Genomic DNA, 17233 nt, shown 5'->3' on the forward strand with positions numbered 1-17233 from the left:
AAAGAAAATGGGATTGTTACTCGAGTCATCATGACCCCTAAAAATTGGTCCTGTGACCCACAAATCCGGCCCACTGGGCACTGTTTGGGAAACAGTGCTCTACACCATTCCGCCTCTCCTCTGTCTGACAATCAATTGCCATTAGGCTGGTGTGCTATGGATCCATATCTCCCTAACCCCAAGTCTGAATCAATTTGTGTCTCACTCCACGGCAAATTTCAAATAATTTAATTTCTGCATGTTCTCTGGTTCAGTCTCACCTGGGTGGATTCCTTCTTCCTCTCTCTACAGGCCCTCACTCTGTCCTGGCACATATCACTCAGATATCTTCTTCACTATTCTTCTTTGTCCCTCTTTATTTTTCTCCACTTACTTTATTTTTTCTCTCCTCTATCTGCTCTCTCTGTCTTCTCTCTCTCCAGGCACGTGCACACATAGACATGAAAGGAGCCCCTGCCCTTTTAAGTCTGTAAAAAGTGCCCTCTCCAGACCATGAATGCCGTTTTTACTATGGTGAAAGAAATGCAAATGCCCTCTTTCCATGCTGTACCTGAAGTCAGCATTCAAGAGAATTGCCTTGTCCAAATTCTCCTGAACTTGAATGCAGCATCTTATGTTGAAATAATTACCCTCACTGTGTAGAAATCCATGCTGTACGCCACATCTCCAGTATTGCCTTTTTTATGCTTAGTTTAGTGTGGTATCAAGTACTGAAAATAGCCAATCTCCAAGCTAACAACGTGTCGCGCTGCGACGCGTTGTGAGCTTGGAGGTCGGCTATTTTCAATATTTTCACCAAAAGGCCCTTTTAGAAAGTTCAGCCCCTGCCTCTCTAACATTCTCTGCTGCACGTCCCTGTCTCTCTCTCTCTCTCCTCCATTTCTCTCTCCCTCTATCTCTCTCTCTCTCTCTCTCTCTGGTGTCCAGTGATAACAGTGAGAGAGGCAGACCTGCAGCTGTTGTTCTACCGTGGGGAGCCCTGCGCTGCAATACAAACACAATCGCACTCCATTAGCTCCACTGCTTTCTATTAGCTACATTATTAAACCACATGCTCCCCTTTGTGTAAACAGGTTTGTTTTGTTTATGGTCAATGTCTCATGTAAAGTATAAATCCAACATCGACGCTGTCCAATTTACAACACAGAAACACAACACAGCCTTTTGTTTAACATAGGACTATCGGTTTTATTTGCAGGCTGCAGGCAGTCTCATTTAAAAAACACTCTGGTTCTCTACTGATAGGCTTTTGTACAATAAGCTAGGAAAAGACAAGGTCATGATTATTGCCTTCAATATACCACATCTACAGTGTGTGGACACGCATGACCAGTCCTTTTAAATGCCTCTTTCATATTGATATAATATCCTTCTAGTCTATTAACCGTTTTACATTCACTTGCACGTGAATATGTTTGAGGAGTTTAGAGCCATAACAAAATGTTACAGCTTACTACTAAAAATAAAATTTAAATAAATCTTCTTGACCGCACGTTAAGATAGAAGATCATTCATCATGTTCTTGTTATTTCATTATTTATTTGTTTACTTCCTTACCAGGGACAATGCACATTAATCAATGTTTCTGTTTCCACATCAATGTACAGTAAATGCCAGTCAGCTCATTTTCATCTGTAGTTCCTGAACAGGTTATTCATTATAATATTGATTGGTTTGCTAAAGATCTCAATGTTTTTTCAACTGATCTTAAACAGACACAATTTGTCTGATTAACCATTTCTGAAACTATGCCTATTTATGGTATGATTGAATTCTAATTAATAAGGAATGCTAACAATTCTGAGCCGGACATATCCTATTAGTACTGTACCTGTGGTAACTTTGAGTACTGTAAATGACAAAATCATGCAATAACAATCTTTGTTGTCTTGTCTATAGCGTTTTTCACAAAGGCCTAATATTCATCCACACAATACTCGGTTGCAGATATCATATGACATGTGGAAATGGTTGTCCGAGGGAGCATGGGAACAAATTGTGCTGAGCGTAGCTTGCTAGCAGCATTGAGTTGGTGGGTGACAATACAGTGGCTTAGCCATTATCACAGGGCCTATCATTACCATCTGTCCCTCCTTGAGAAGCCGTCAAGAGGCAGTGGCAGCCACTGCCACAGGGGAGTCACCCATCTGAGACAGGACCATGCTTCATCGCTAATCTGTGCTGTCAAGCTCTCACACCTACCTGTACCTACAGTACAGTATCACAAGGTATCAGTGGGACTTTGAACATGAGGCACTCATTTTCTCTCTCTCTCTCTCTCTCTCTCTCTCTCTCTCTCACACACACACACACACACACACACACACACACACACACACACACACACACACACACACACACACACACACACACACACACACACACACACACACACAGAAATGTGAGCAAAGGACAAAAGCAAGCTGCAGTCAAGGAAGCGGTAGATTGACACGGAAGGGATGTTTTCTAAATAATTGCAAGAGAGAGGTTCTCCATCGAGTGGAGCAAACGGGCCTGGTTCCTGTGAGGTAATTGTGTGATATTGCTGCTGATGCGGACAGCATCACATGACGGAGAATAAATTAGGCATCAGCCCTGCAAATGTACAAGTCACACATTTATTGATTGGAGACCAGCAGCGCCATGAAGCCAGAACACGTTTCTGACTGCCACGTCTTTCTGAATCTCCAGGAATTGAGGTTGGCTCATTAGAATTCGGAAAGTGATTGCCTGACACAACTTTGGTAGAGAGAGAGTTAGTGACAAGAAAGGTGATAACAGACACGGAAAGAGAAGCCCCAGAGGATTAACTTAATGTGCACGGCCTGAAAAGGTTGAGAACTGTAGACAGAGAGAAAAAGATGGTAAAGAAGAAAGAGAGAGTGTGAGTGAGAGTGGTGTGTAGAGGAGATGTGCAAGAGGCAGGCCTACGTGGTGAGCCGAGTTCAGACCCTAACCTGATTAGGACTGAGTCCAGGCGCACTCAATTAATAGCGCCAATTGAGTCATCCGGGGCCCTCACAGCTGCTGCCTGTTCTGAGCAGCACACGGCCAAACGGACAATTGGACATTGACTGAAATGTAGTCATGTTTCCACCTCAACCTGGCTTCTCGTGAGGTAGACAAAGAGCAACGGTTTGAGCTACAAACGTCAGATTTCAAAAATAAAGTGCTTACCCAAGTCTCATTTCGGTCAGAAATTATGCCGTTCAACCAGAGTTACATGCCGCTCCCAGATAGTTTAATAAAGCGCATTTTTATCCGACAGATTTCTGCTTTCCATTGTATTTCCTGGTTTTCCCAGAGCCTAGTGGAGAGTCGCGTCATCTAAAGTGAACGGAGATGACGCCACTCTCCACTAGAGGGGGAAAACCAGGAAATACAAGGGAAAACAGGATAAAATGGATGGGAGTGGCATGTAATTCTGGTTGAACTGCATAATTTCTGACCAACATGAGACTTGGGTAAGCACTTTATTTTTTTTTAAATCTGACGTTTGTAGCTCAAACCGTTGTCTACCTCACGAGAAGCCAGGTTGAGGTGGAAACATGACGGTCATGTATATGGCCTTCATGTATTCAGGGCTAACTGAAATATAGCAAAGTAGGGATTGTACAGTGCACATTCTCAGTTTTCTTTTCATAATATTGATTTAGGCTATAGTAGCAGAAGCAACCTTGATGATGTGTGTTTTTGTTGTTCTGAGAAGCAGAGTCTACGACTCTATGTCATTCGTCTGACGGGGCCTTATAAATAAGGCTTTTTCATCTCTCAAGTATGATTCAGATGCATATAGGGTGTGCACTGTGCAGGATGTCTACCTATACACACAGCACGTGACAGCAGTCTGGGCCTAGATGTTTCCTATGTGTGTGTGTGTGTGTGTGTGTGTGTGTGTGTGTGTGTGTGTGTGTGTGTGTGTGTGTGTGTGTGTGTGTGTGTGTGTGTGTGTGTGTGTGTGTGCATGTGTGTGCATGTGTGTGTGTATGGAACGTTCCGTACACACACGTTCCGTTGAAGCATTGTGTTCAACGCATGGAGTTCAAAATTGGTGAACTGGTCGTCCTTCAACCAACAGGAAAGAAATAAAAAAATCACACCCGTGTGAACTGAGCGGTGGTTTACCCACCAACCCCCCCCCCCCCCCCCTGTGTGTGTGTGTGTGTGTGTGTGTGTGTGTGTGTGTGTGTGTGTGTGTGTGTGTGTGCCTGGTCTGGCCTGGCCTGAAAACAGCGCCCCTCCCTTAACATGTGTGGTCAGAAAAGGTACTACACCACAGGCTACATACAGACCCACATACAAACCCACATACATACAAACAAACATACATACCTACACACACGGCCACGCTATGGAGACGGTGTGACCACCGCTCAAAAACACACCATAAAACCAGCATTGCCCTCAAACCTGAAACAACTGACGCTTTCTATGCCTTGGCTATACTCCACTTCTGACACGATGTGTGACCATGCCCTAAATCAGCCATCCCCACACACATTGTGGGAGACAGCTGTCATAACAAGTTATAAACTGCTCGTTTATCTTATTTCCTTGTGGGTATGTTTACAACTAATGAATGAACAAAGGGCAATGTCCGCTCCGCACACGATATAATGCTCTCCCGTCTTTTCTTTTTATTTCTCAACCAACAAACAACGTTTCGCCCAGCAGGGCTTTCTCAACTAAAGAACTGTGATCTAATTGGCTGCCTGTCCTTCTGGCTGTCTGTTACTGTCTGGCTGTCCTTTCACAGTCTGAAGTGCTGGGAAATACATTTATGTAATCAAGGTGCTCTTTTGTTGAACACAAAAGAAAAAAAGATCCAAGGCGCTTTTCTGGCAAAAAGCAAAAAAAAAGCCATTATTATTAAGATAATTATGGTGAATGCCGTAGATGGTTTTTTTAATCTTCCTATTTAGTCGTGTGCATTGTTGTACTTCTAGAGTGTCTTGTACTTATTTGTGTCTTATTTGTGTTGTATATTTTCTATTGATTATTGCTCTACTTTTTTTAATATGATGTCAATGTTGTTTTAAAATGTTGCTCTATATACTAGTACTGTAAGACGCCCTAAGGGCAAGAACGAACATGGGCGCGTGCACACATCCACCTGGGTGACAGCAGACTGCTGGGCAACACAGACAAAATATGGCCAAAATGTGGCCATATTTTCCCAAATATGGAGATGACTGACGTCATCATAGACCACATGAGACTGACGCAATCTGTTCATATATGGACATGAGGCGTGACGGACAGACGGACATGATCTGCAGGTTTCCATACTAAATGTTACCTATGACACAATAAACTTCACTTGACTTGGCTTAAATATACTAACTCCTGACTTTGCCACATTTAATAAACTGAGATACAAAAGATACTTACTGATAATCTCAGCAAGAGAGAGACACTTACTGATAATCTCAAAGAGAGAGACACTTAGACCTACTGATAATCTCAAAGAGAGAGACACTTACTGATAATCTCAAAGAGAGAGACACTTAGACCTACTGATAATCTCAAAGAGAGAGACACTTACTGATAATCTCAAAGAGAGAATGAGACTCTGTCAAAAAAGATGGCTTCGACTTATTTGGTGGCTTTTGATTTTGAAATTGAAACCGTTGATCAGTTGATTAGTGAGATCCCGAGATCTCTCTCTCTCTCTCTCATTCATGCACACGTTCTCATACATACAAAGGCTCCAGATGTGCTGCCACACATCCACACAAGCTGACCCTCTCTTTCATTCTCGCTAATCAGCTTTAATGAGGAACTGTTGAGAGCATGCACGTTCTGCAGGCCTGGGACTAATGTCACACCATTTAAAAAACAAAAAGCTTCATTTGGATTCACAGTCAGAACCATAATGGCTTCATAGTTCATATTTCTCTACCTGGTAGAGAATTAGTCTACGTGAATTCTCCTGCTCCCTCCAGATCACCATACTTATTTGCACACATTCACAAATGCAGACACAAACATGCATGCACGCACGCACGCGCACACACATACAAACGGGCAGGGCATCACACAACACTGTCCTAGACACTCAACCCCCGCTGCCCCTCACCCGGGTTCCATCTATTTTTCCTCTGCCTCCATTGACACGCTGAGAGCACAGGATGAATTCTTGACGTCCACGCGAGCTAATTACAGCGACTGCACATCCAGCGCTGGAGGTGTGTAATTAGCAAATGGAAGGCCTGTATTTCACCCGCTCAGAGAGAAATAGCAATACATCACACCACTTCTTTACAGTGATGGGGGCTAATCTGCCTTAAGGAAGTGGGGTTCTATTGTTCTTGTTCTCTCTCTCTCGCTCTCACTTTCATTCTGTGTGTGTGTGTGTGTGTGTGTGTGTGTGTGTGTGTGTGTGTGTGTGTGTGCGGAGAGAGAGAGAGGGGGGGGGGGAGAAAGAGAGAGATGCAGTGTTATTACTGCTCAGGGTAAAGATACTGTAAACAACTCTGCACTTCATTTAAAGGTGAAAGAACTGCAGCTCTGTTGTCTTTTATTTGTTTTATATATTCCTTCTTTTTTTAAGTAAGATAAAGCCTTACAAATCACTAGAGTGTTGTAACCCTTCTACAGTGTGTGTACTAGGCAATGGCATGATATCAGTCATAGATCTGTTTACTGTGGCCAACACTTTCAAAATAAGAGCATCTCAGGACAGCATCACAGAGCAGACAGAGGAGAGGAGGCAGATTTGAGGAGAGAACAGAGCATGAGATGGGGAACCACAGTAAGATGGGATGGGATCATCTGCCTCTCATCAAATCTTTGATGGGGTGGGGGGGGGGACACTGACTATAGGTTTTCTGTCATTTACTCGAAATGCACTCCTCTTGGGTTATCGCGCCTCCTAGCGTGCGATACAGAGCTACACATATGCTCCCGAATGACAAAGTCGGAGGGTATGCCAGTCAAAACGCCCCGCCCCAACCGTGGGCATAAGGCGCGAGACTGGCATGTGTACTTCCTCTTCCGTTCCTCTGCACGCATGAGATACGGACGTCTACACATGTTACTCTACGACAAATAATTAATTCTTCAAGTTACTCAGTCTAAGATCAGTTCGAATTCAACTTTAGCCTTAGCGGTGAGTAGGACCATCACCCACGGGTTTCGTTCAACTTGGTCTGTTCTTCTCTGTTTTGTTCTTCGCTGTTTGCTGCTAACGATAACAAGCGGCTAGCCTAGGTTAGCTTAGCTTACCGTCGTCATGTCTAGCGAGGGTCTGTTTTCACCACCCCTCCCTCGACGCTGCGGGGATCCGGAGTGCAGCCGCTTCATTGCTGCTGAGGACCCGCATTCCATCTGCCTGGGCTGTCTGGAGCTACAACACGCTTGGCAAGGTTTCTACTTCCCAAACAGCTGCGTGTTCTGCGCGACGATGGACGCGGCCGTTCTTCACCAGCGTCTGCTGGTGGTCATGAACATGGACGCTACAAGGCCCAAACAAAGCCACGTCGCTCGGGGAGCTCAGACGGAACACGGCGCTCAGATCCCCGCCACGCCAGGACAAAGAAGCGGGCCTGTTTCCAGCACCGCAGCAAGGTTTGTCCAGGCGGCTCCTAGTGTTTGCGAACCTATCCGCAGTAGCTTCGCTCCGATGTACACTATTTCTACCACAGCGCACAGTGGTGGACCCGGCATGTTCGGCTCCACCCCGCGCTTCTCCTTCACGCCCGGTCCTGGTTTGACCAGCACCGGGCCTCTCCAGGCCTCCGCCGCCCTGCAGGCTAGCCTCCAGGGACCACTCCAGGCGGGGCCATTGTCTCCGGTCGCCGCCGAGGCGGCCACCAGTGGGACTCCTCACCCCACCAACCCGTTCCTGATGACTCCAACGGTCACCGCCCCCCCCTCTTTCCCCCCTCTCTTAACGTCCCAACAGAACGTGCCACGTAAAGTGCCTCGCGGCTCGGACGAGTTTGGCACCTCCGAGGAGGAGGAAGATGCCATGGAAGGAGAAGAGGAGGAAGATGAAGAGGAGGAGGAGGAGGACGGGTTGGTTCAAGAGGAGACAAGTGAGGACATTGTGATGCTAAGCCCCCGTCATGGCGGCACCCCTCGCACCTCACCCCAAGCCCCCCCCATCACTGAAGCCCCCCCCATCGCCCCTGCCAAGAAGGCAGCGGTGGATAAGGAGAAGGTGGGCGCCACAGCAGATTCCACCCCACAAGAACTGGACCTGCTGGCAGTGGTTGAGCTGGCGGTGGCCAAGATGGGCCTCACTATGCCAGTGGAGCCTCGCCCTGCGAGCTCAACGGAGATCAAGTTTGCGGGCAAGAGAGAGGTACAGACACCAGTCCCTCGCTCTCAGAAGCTACCCGCTACCCCGGGGCTCAAAGAAGCTCTCCATTCCACATGGAAAGAACACAGAGAGCCCGGGAAGATGGCTCTGTCAACCTCACTGGCGGATGAGGACAAGTTTGGCGTGGGCGGCCTTCCCCCTGTGGATGTCGCCACTAATCAATTCTTCTGTGCCCAGTTTAAACCCACGGAATGCCCCTTCACTCAGGAGCCTGTGCCCAAGTTCAAGAACAAGGACGAAAACAAGGTCTCCAACATGGTAAAAAATGTTTATAAAGCTGCAGGGCTCTCTGTGAAAAGTTTAAACGTGGTGGGGCTGATGAATGGAGCCATGGCAGAGATGCTGCTCCAAAACAAGGACCGCCTCCCTCCTGAAGCCTATGCTGAATGGGATGCCATGCTACAGCTGGCAATAGTGAGCAACGTCCATGCCATCCAATGGGCTGGCAGAGGGATGGACGTCGCTGTCAGCATGGAGAGGTTCAGGTGGCTGCAGAAAGTCCCCTTCCAAGGCGACGAACCAAAGGCCAGCGAGAGGCGAGAGGAGCTGAGGGGCCTGGACACAGCCCCCAACAGTCTCTTCGAGGGAGCGTTACCCTTCCTCCGTGTCATCACCGACACCAATAAAGCCCAAAAAGAAGTGGTGGATGCTGTTTTGGGTAAACCTGATAAAGGGAAAGAACAGTCAGGCTACTCAGGACGCTCTTCCCGTAATAGGGAGAGATATCAGGGACCCCCCCGACAGGGCGGGAAACCCCATCGTTCTCCTAGAGCTCCGTCTTCCTCCTCGGGCACGAGCAGGAACAGAAGTCAGAGCAACCAGGGCTCCCAGCACCAGGAGATGCGCCCACCAGCTCGCCCTTCATACAGTGCAGCAGTGAGGGGGCGTGGGAGAGGGTCGAGAAAATGACACTTTGAGAAAGAGGGCCTTCTCACCCTCGGCGCACGGAGACAGGGTCATGGACGGCTCTCCAGCGCGCAAGCACAGTGCACTTTTGATCCTGCCACCCAGGGTGGAGGAATCCAATGTAAATGTGAATTTTGTTTCTGTGCCAAATGTTTTCTCCCAAGTAAAGAATGTGTCTGCGAAACAAGGTCTCTTCTTTCACAATGCACACACAATGGAGAATCCCCAGTGGGGACATCCATATATAAATTATGCATGCCCAGTACCACAATCACAAACACAAACAGCCTTCAAGGAAACCCCCTTAAGGGGCATTTCCAATATAAAAGGTTTAATTGTTCCACAGCCTCAACTCAAGGGCCGGAACAACAAGTGTTCCCCCCTTCCGACACGAGAGGGCGCCAAAGCGCCAGCCAAGGTAAGAAGGTTGCAGAGAGGTCTCTCTTGTTTAGCTATCCCAGCCCCAGCTGCGACAGCAGTATTAAACAGGGTTTTAGACAGGACGTGTTTACAAGAATGCGTTCCTTTTTACACTCCTCCTCTGCCTCCTGTCCCACCGTGCAACAAGGTGTTGTCGCCGGTGATAAAGGCATTAAACGTAAGGCCCTCGCTTCACAGCAAGACGGTGTCACGCTCAGTAGTAAGTCACGTGACTCAGTCTCGAGTCCCTTTGACTTCCGCGTTACCGGTGACGTCAGAGTCGTGTCCGGGGGTGCACATACCGTGCATTCCTATCAATCACATTCCGTTAGGTCTGACGTCAGCTCCCATTCAGAATCCTTTGTCAAAGCATTTAACTCAATGGAAAGCATGCAAGCCGTGTCCCTGGGTGCTTCGCACCGTGAGGCAGGGATACAGGCTACAATTCTCAACCCAGCCTCCCTTGTCAGACAGAGTGATATTCACGCACGCAAAGGGGCAGGCCGCTTTGATTCTGAGGGAGGAGATTCACTCTTTATTGGGGAAAGGAGCGATCAGGGAAGTTTCCACAGATCAGCTCGGTCTGGGGTTTTATTCTCATTATTTCGTTGTGCCAAAGAAAGGGGGGGGGCTGAGGCCCATTCTGGACCTAAAAGCCCTCAACAATTTTCTGGTAAAATACAGTTTCAAAATGTTGACGAACGTAGCGCTATTGCGCTCGATCAGAATCAACGATTATTGGACGTCCCTCGATTTGAAGGACGCGTACCAGCATGTGGGAATTTACCCCCCACACAGAAAATTCCTGAGGTTCGGTTTCGAGGGGAAAGTGTACGAATACACTGTTCTCCCGTTCGGCCTCTCTCTGTCTCCCCGCGTGTTTGTCAAAGTGACACAAGCGGCTATAGCTCCCCTGCGGCAGCAGGGAATCCGACTTGCGACGTACCTGGACGATTGGTTAATAAGCGCAAGTTCAAGAGAGGAGGTGACACGTCTCACCAATGTGGTGATGTCGCAGTTAACCTCTCTGGGGTTCAACATAAACTTCAAAAAGAGTATGTTAACACCAGCTCAGCAGACCACCTTTTTGGGGATCTCGCTGGACTCAATAAATATGACGGCTCGACTCTCACAGGAGCGATTAGTCAAGATCGTGGCCTGCGCGAAATCTTTTCGCGTGGGCAGAGTGGTCACGTACAAGCGCTGCATGATTATGTCAGGGCTGATGGCCTCAACTATCCATCTACTCAGGCTGGGCAGGCTGTATATGAGGCCTTTTCAAAAGTGGATGTTGGCACTCAAAATCCACTCGACACAAGGTCGCCGCAAGGTCAAGGTGTCCCCAGGGTGTGTGTACACACTGAGACCGTGGGTGGACGTGACTCTTCTGTCCCAGGGGGTCAGTATGGGCGTGGTGGTGTCACGGAAAGTGATCACAACGGACGCCAGCCTCAGTGGTTGGGGCGCAACGCACGAGGGCCGTTCGGTGAGGGGAGTTTGGGACTCCGCTCTACAGAAGCGGCACATCAATTTTCTGGAGTTAAAGGCAGTGTTTCTGGCGTTGAAACATTTTTTGCCTTTCGTGGAAGGGTGTCACGTGTTGATCAGGACAGACAACACGACGACCATGTGCTATATCAACAAGCAGGGGGGCCTCTCCTCCCCGGCTCTCAATCAGCTGGCGCGGGATCTGACGCTGTGGTGGGAACCACGTTTGGCGTCGATCAAGGCGTCGCACATTCCGGGGCTTCTGAACAGCGGAGCAGATCTGCTGTCCAGGGGGGAGCCCCTTTATGCGAATTGGTCCCTCCACCCGGGAGTGGTGAGACAGATTTGGAGCAGGTTCGGTCAGCCTCAAGTCGACTTGTTCGCGTCAGCAGAGGACGCGAAGTGTACACTTTTCTTCTCTGCGACGGGGCCAGCCCCACTGGGGCTGGATGCTCTGGCTCACGACTGGCCGAGGGAACTGCTGTACGCGTTTCCTCCGTTGGAACTGATCCCCCAGACTTTGGAGAGGGTCAGGCGGTTCGGCCTCAAACTATTATTGGTGGCTCCGGGGTGGGGCGTGTGGAGGTCGGAGATATCTCCCCTCCTTTACGACAACCCGTTGCCTCTGCCGCCAATCAGAGATCTGCTACGGCAGGCAGGGCAGGAGATCTTCCATCCCGACCCGGCGAAGCTAGACCTTCAGGTTTGGCCCGTGAAGGGGAGTCTTTGAGCGCTTTGGGTCTGACGCCAGGGGCGGTTCAGACTATTCAAAGTGCTAGGGCTTCGTCCACGCGGTCGGCTTATGATAAGAGGTGGAGGATCTTTGAAGACTGGTGTGCGGAGCGTACGTCGCCGGTGGTGGCGTTTGAGGCTCCGGTCCAGCTTGTTGTGAATTTCCTTCAGGAAAAGCTAGAAAGTGGTCTTGCCTTTTCTACCATTAAAGGTTACTTGGCGGCGCTGTCAGCGTGCCATGTGGGCTTTGAGGGTAAGACGGTGGGTAGGCACCGTCTGGTGGCTCGGTTTTTAGCGGGTGTGCACCAGCTTAAACCGGTTACTAGGTCCCTTTTCCCATCGTGGGATTTGGGTGTGGTGTTGGACGGGCTGTGCCGTCCACCGTTTGAGCCTCTGGAGGCGGCGAGCTTAAAGCTTTTGAGTTTTAAGACTAGTCTTTTGTTGGCTTTGTCTACAGCCAAGAGAGTCAGTGATCTACATGCGTTATCGGTGGACCCGGTGTGCATGAGATTCTGTGAGGATGGCAAGAAGGTTCTGCTAAAACCCCATTTGGCGTTTGTCCCAAAGAACCGTGTGATTATACATGAGCCAACCGAGTTGGTGGCTTTTCATCCTCCTCCGTTTTCTTCGGAGGAGGATAGGCGTCTACATTGTCTTTGCCCGGTAAGATCCTTGAGGATTTACTGTGAGAAGACGAGGGCTATTAGAGCGTCAAACCAACTGTTTGTCACTTTTAAAAGTGGTCCTAGACGGAAAGCGGTGGCTAAAGCTTCACTTTCAAGGTGGATTGTGCAGGCCATAAAGATGGCCTACACTTGTGCTAAAGTCCCGGTTCCTGAGGGCCTAAGGGCTCATGACACTAGGGGAATGTCGACCTCCTGGGCTCTAGCCAGGGGTGTCTCGATCCAAGAGATCTGTTCGGCGGCTAACTGGTCGACTCCGTCGACTTTTGTGGTTTTTTACCATTTGGACGTGGCTCCATCTTCATTGGCGCATTCGGTCCTGGGTGTTGCCGCCTCCTCTAGTTAAAGACTTTTTCCCCCCTTTTTTATAGCTGAGACCAAGTCCCTTTGCTCTCGGTAAAAGGGGGGGACCCTGTTTCCTTATAAAACGGCTGCTAGTGGGCCTATTAGTGAGTAGGCGGGCTCCAGCCTGTCAGGGTTTTATGAGGCGGACCTGGTCGGCCTATTAGTTCATGAGGCGGATTTCGGTCTGTCAGGGTCTTTCTACTTTCTTCCGCTCTCGAGTCCGGTGGGCTCGGGGCTCCGTGGGGGAGGGGCCACGCCGGGGGTGTGGTCTCCTGTCAGGCGGAGCGGGCGGAATTTGAGGGTGTGCGCTTCCGGGGGTTTATGTGACCCAAGAGGAGTGCATTTCGAGTAAATGACAGAAAACGAAAGGTTTCGTACGAAACCATGGTTTTCTTAGTTTAGGAGAAATGCACTCCTCAAACGCCCCTTCGCGCGCATGTTGCGTGCAGAGGAACGGTGTTGTTAAGAGGAAGTACACATGCCAGTCTCGCGCCTTATGCCCACGGTTGGGGCGGGGCGTTTTGACTGGCATACCCTCCGACTTTGTCATTCGGGAGCATATGTGTAGCTCTGTATCGCACGCTAGGAGGCGCGATAACCCAAGAGGAGTGCATTTCTCCTAAACTAAGAAAACCATGGTTTCGTACGAAACCTTTCGTTACAGTAGCCTCTTGCAGACTCAGCCTGTCAGCCATAGACTGATACACAAGTTAACGCACAAGAGGACAAATCCACCCGAGCATCTCTAACCCACCGGTACCCAGCAATATGATGCGCTCAAAGGCGCATGGACTGCTCGTGCATGGCCGATCCTCACCTCCCCCCTCAGACACATCACAAACGGCTTTGTTGTTGAAAAGAAAACCCTGCTAGAGGTCGGACTACAATCATACCAGACAGAAAAGTAGCGAATAGCAACTCCGACCACACATATAGGAGGAGCGCTGCGTAAAGCATTGGATCGCTGGTTTAGCAGATTGAACAACAAGCCTTATTAAAACACGTGCGCAAAATCAGACACAATGCATGGTGGACGGTCATTGGTTGCATGGCGCGCTCTGAACCACTAAACAGCAATGTTTTTTTTCAATTGACTTTACAAAAAAGTAGCCTACAACAGTACAACCCCAGATAGCCAAAAATAAAATGAAAAATGAAATATTCTGTTCCCGCGCCTTTTCTGCGCATATTGGAAATGATCGGACCCACACATTGTCCATGGCTCTTGTGGACAATGCAATGCGAATACATAATTAGCTACTACAGTCATATTATGCTAGGCTATTTATGCACACAACATGGCATTTTTAGGCTACTAATAGGCCTACATGCTGTAGGCTACTACACATATTCTATTAGGCTATATCATATGTAGGCCTATATTTGTTTAGCGTGTGTATTATTTCAGCACACGACACTCGACTCACAACATATCAAGCATCGGGCTAATGGGCTTTATTTTGAAAGCCAACATCAAAATATCTCGTTGCTTTGGGTTTCTTTTACCACTTGATAGGCTTACATCAAACTTTAAAAAGTTCTAGCAAGTGGAACTACAGGGTTGTTGTTCAGACAGTGGTGGAAAGTAGGCCTAACAAAGTAGTTTTACTTGCAAGTAGGTCTACTGTAGGCCTATTTTTGAGTATTTCCAATTTCCAATACTTTTTCTACACTACATCCAGAGGCAAATATTGTAGGCTACTTTTACTCCACTACATTTATTTGAACTAATTCTGCATAATGAGTAGGCTACTTTCTACTTTTGTAGAACATTAAGTATATTTAATAGGCTGCCTACTTTCGTAATTTTACTCAAGTAAATAGGCTATTGAATTCAAGACTTTTACTTGTGGGAGCGGTGTTGATACTTTTTACTTCAGTAAAACATGTGTATACTTTCCCCACCACACTTGGTAGTCGTTAATAGGGTTGTGTTACTTACGGGTGCCATCGAAGCGGGTGGCTATGGTGTCCAGGAAGGTGTTCTGCGGAGCCAGCAGACCTCTCATCACCGGCATCCTGCTCCGGGTCGACGGGGTCCTCCTGGCCCGGCGACCCGCGCCGCTGGAGCCCTCCTCCTGCTGCTCAGAATGTACGAAGCCGGGCAGGAACCTGGAGGTGCCCGGCGCGCACCCCAGCCCCTGGAGGAGCGCGCCGATCCGAGAAACACGCGGCGGCTCCACTTTGAAACCGCGGGGTTTTAACGAGCATATCCCTCAGAAGAGACCGTGCGTTACGGGCGGGACAGCCTGGGGCAACAACAACACCTGAGCAACCTTTGGCATAAAAAAAAAAAAACCCCCACCACCACTCCTCCTCCTATACACTTCAAGCCTCAGTCCACTGATTTAATTTATTTGAAGTATAAGGCTATTTAAAGGTGTTTCGATTTCAAACCTCATCAGCGGATGCTTAGTTTGAACCCGTTGCCAGTGAAGATGATGAGGACACAGAGAGAGACTGCAAGTTTTGGTGCTGATGTTGCGCGGTGTGTGAAGCGTATAGAGGCGCGGCAGCAAGAAGCTCCTCCTTGACAGTTGACACACACACACACACACACAGTCTCTCTCTCTCTCTCTCTCTCTCTCTCTCTCTCTCTCTCTCTCGGTTGCTTGGGTTTCTTAGTTACTACAGAGAGCAGATGTCCGTCACGTGGTATCTTCTGGGACGCTCTTTAGAGGCTGTGTGAATGTGATCCTCAGTGTGTGAGTGAAATTAGAATGTAACAAAGAACAGGCAGACAGACCTGGCTGGTCTGTGTGGAAGAAGGTGGTAGCTATTTGGCATGCAGCTGGGTATAGGCGAGGCATTGTATAGCCTACACTTTGTATGCAATAAGAATGTTAAATTCATAGGCTAACCGGTAACCGTCTTTGTTCTAGGTTTCACATTTCCCATGAGATAAACTAATCTGTGATAGAGCAAAAACATTAAACCACCATTGACTGTCTAGCCTAGACTGTCTAAAGGCCTATTGTTAACAGCAATAACGAAATATTTATTTCGCAAACACGTCCCCATCCCCAATAGCATTGAATTTCCATGACAGAACTTTTAAAATAAAATAAAAACAACGAATACGTTATTATTTGCCTCTCTGCAGGTTTCTACTTTGCACCGTTGGCACGTTTCAATTTGGAATCACTAGAAGAAGTGTTTGTCTCCCTCTCCCAAAACCATTCTCCCCTTGGGTCTGATCTATGGGTCTGATCGTCTGGTTCAGCCGTTCATCCATCACAAAGGGAAGTTCTGCCATCTTCTGGTCACTTTATGTATTACCAACAAATCAGTGAAAATGCCAGAAATGAAAACAAAACTGTTTTCAACAATAGTTTCATATCCTCCTGAAAACGTGTGTTTAGTCAAATATCTCCACTTTTCCACGAGCGTCACACAGAATACATCCTCTGCTGTCTGTCTCTGGCTCTCTGCCCAAATGAAAAGTAAACGTCGTTTGTTGATCACATCCTGGTATATGGCTATTGGAATTATTGCGACCGTCAGGGAGCAGTTTACTATGAAAACCTCCACCGGCCGTCCGTCGGTCGGTCGGTCGGTCGGTCGGTCACACGTCACACGTCACACCTTTGCCCTGCTCATATCTCCGCATCAGTATATAGGGCTTGTTTGTTTATTGTATGACATCACGCACGCCACATCATCAGCTGTGGACTCTGTGATGTCATCGTATCGCATCAGTATATAGGGCTTGTTTGTTTATTGTATGACATCACGCCACATCATCAGCTGTGGACTCTGTGATGTCATCGTATCTTCATATATGGCCATCTCCGTATATGGAGATATAAGTCGTCCATGCCCAAGTATGGGCTGGTGAGGTCAGACTTTGTGTGATGCGTAGGTTATCTCCATATATGGAGATTCAACATTCCAGGCAATGCTCTCTTCCCTGGTGAGAATTGCCCCTTTATATAGGGCTTGTTTGTGTATTGTATGACATCACGCCACATCATCAGCTGTGGACTATGTGATGTCATCGTATCTCCATATATGGCCATCTCCGTATATGGAGATATAAGTCGTCCATGCCCAAGTATGGGCTGGTGAGGTCAGACTTTGTGTGATGCGTAGGTTATCTCCATATATGGAGATTCAACATTCCAGGTGTAACTATGGCTACCCGTATGACGTGAGAGGTGGAGGTTGTGATATTTGTGGACGATTAGGGAGTCTTACTGGTTACCCAGCACCAATCGCAACGTAGGCATACCTGTCAATTTTGCCCCCATATTTTTCATAATTATGTTCACCCCCCGCCCCCCCCTCCTTTTTTACGGTCATTCATAATATATTAGTCATTCCCCTCCTTCCC

General features: G+C 48.1%; 1 protein-coding gene across 1 annotated transcript in view; it reads right to left on the reverse strand.

Annotated features, from left to right (window-relative positions):
- Nucleotides 1–14918, reverse strand: part of kcnh3 (potassium voltage-gated channel, subfamily H (eag-related), member 3) — a gene marked incomplete at both ends in the record, with an annotated part of 173446 nt that extends 158528 nt beyond the window's left edge. Inside the window, one exon of the mRNA XM_080753654.1 lies at nucleotides 14843–14918. Coding sequence (XP_080609780.1) covers nucleotides 14843–14918 — 76 coding nt within the window. The remainder of the gene's footprint in view (nucleotides 1–14842) is intronic.
- Nucleotides 14919–17233: the final 2315 nt, after the last annotated feature.

Source organism: Nannobrachium achirus, assembly GCF_963921795.1.
Source record: "Nannobrachium achirus genome assembly, chromosome: 22".
NCBI classification, from domain to species: Eukaryota; Metazoa; Chordata; class Actinopteri; order Myctophiformes; family Myctophidae; genus Nannobrachium; species Nannobrachium achirus.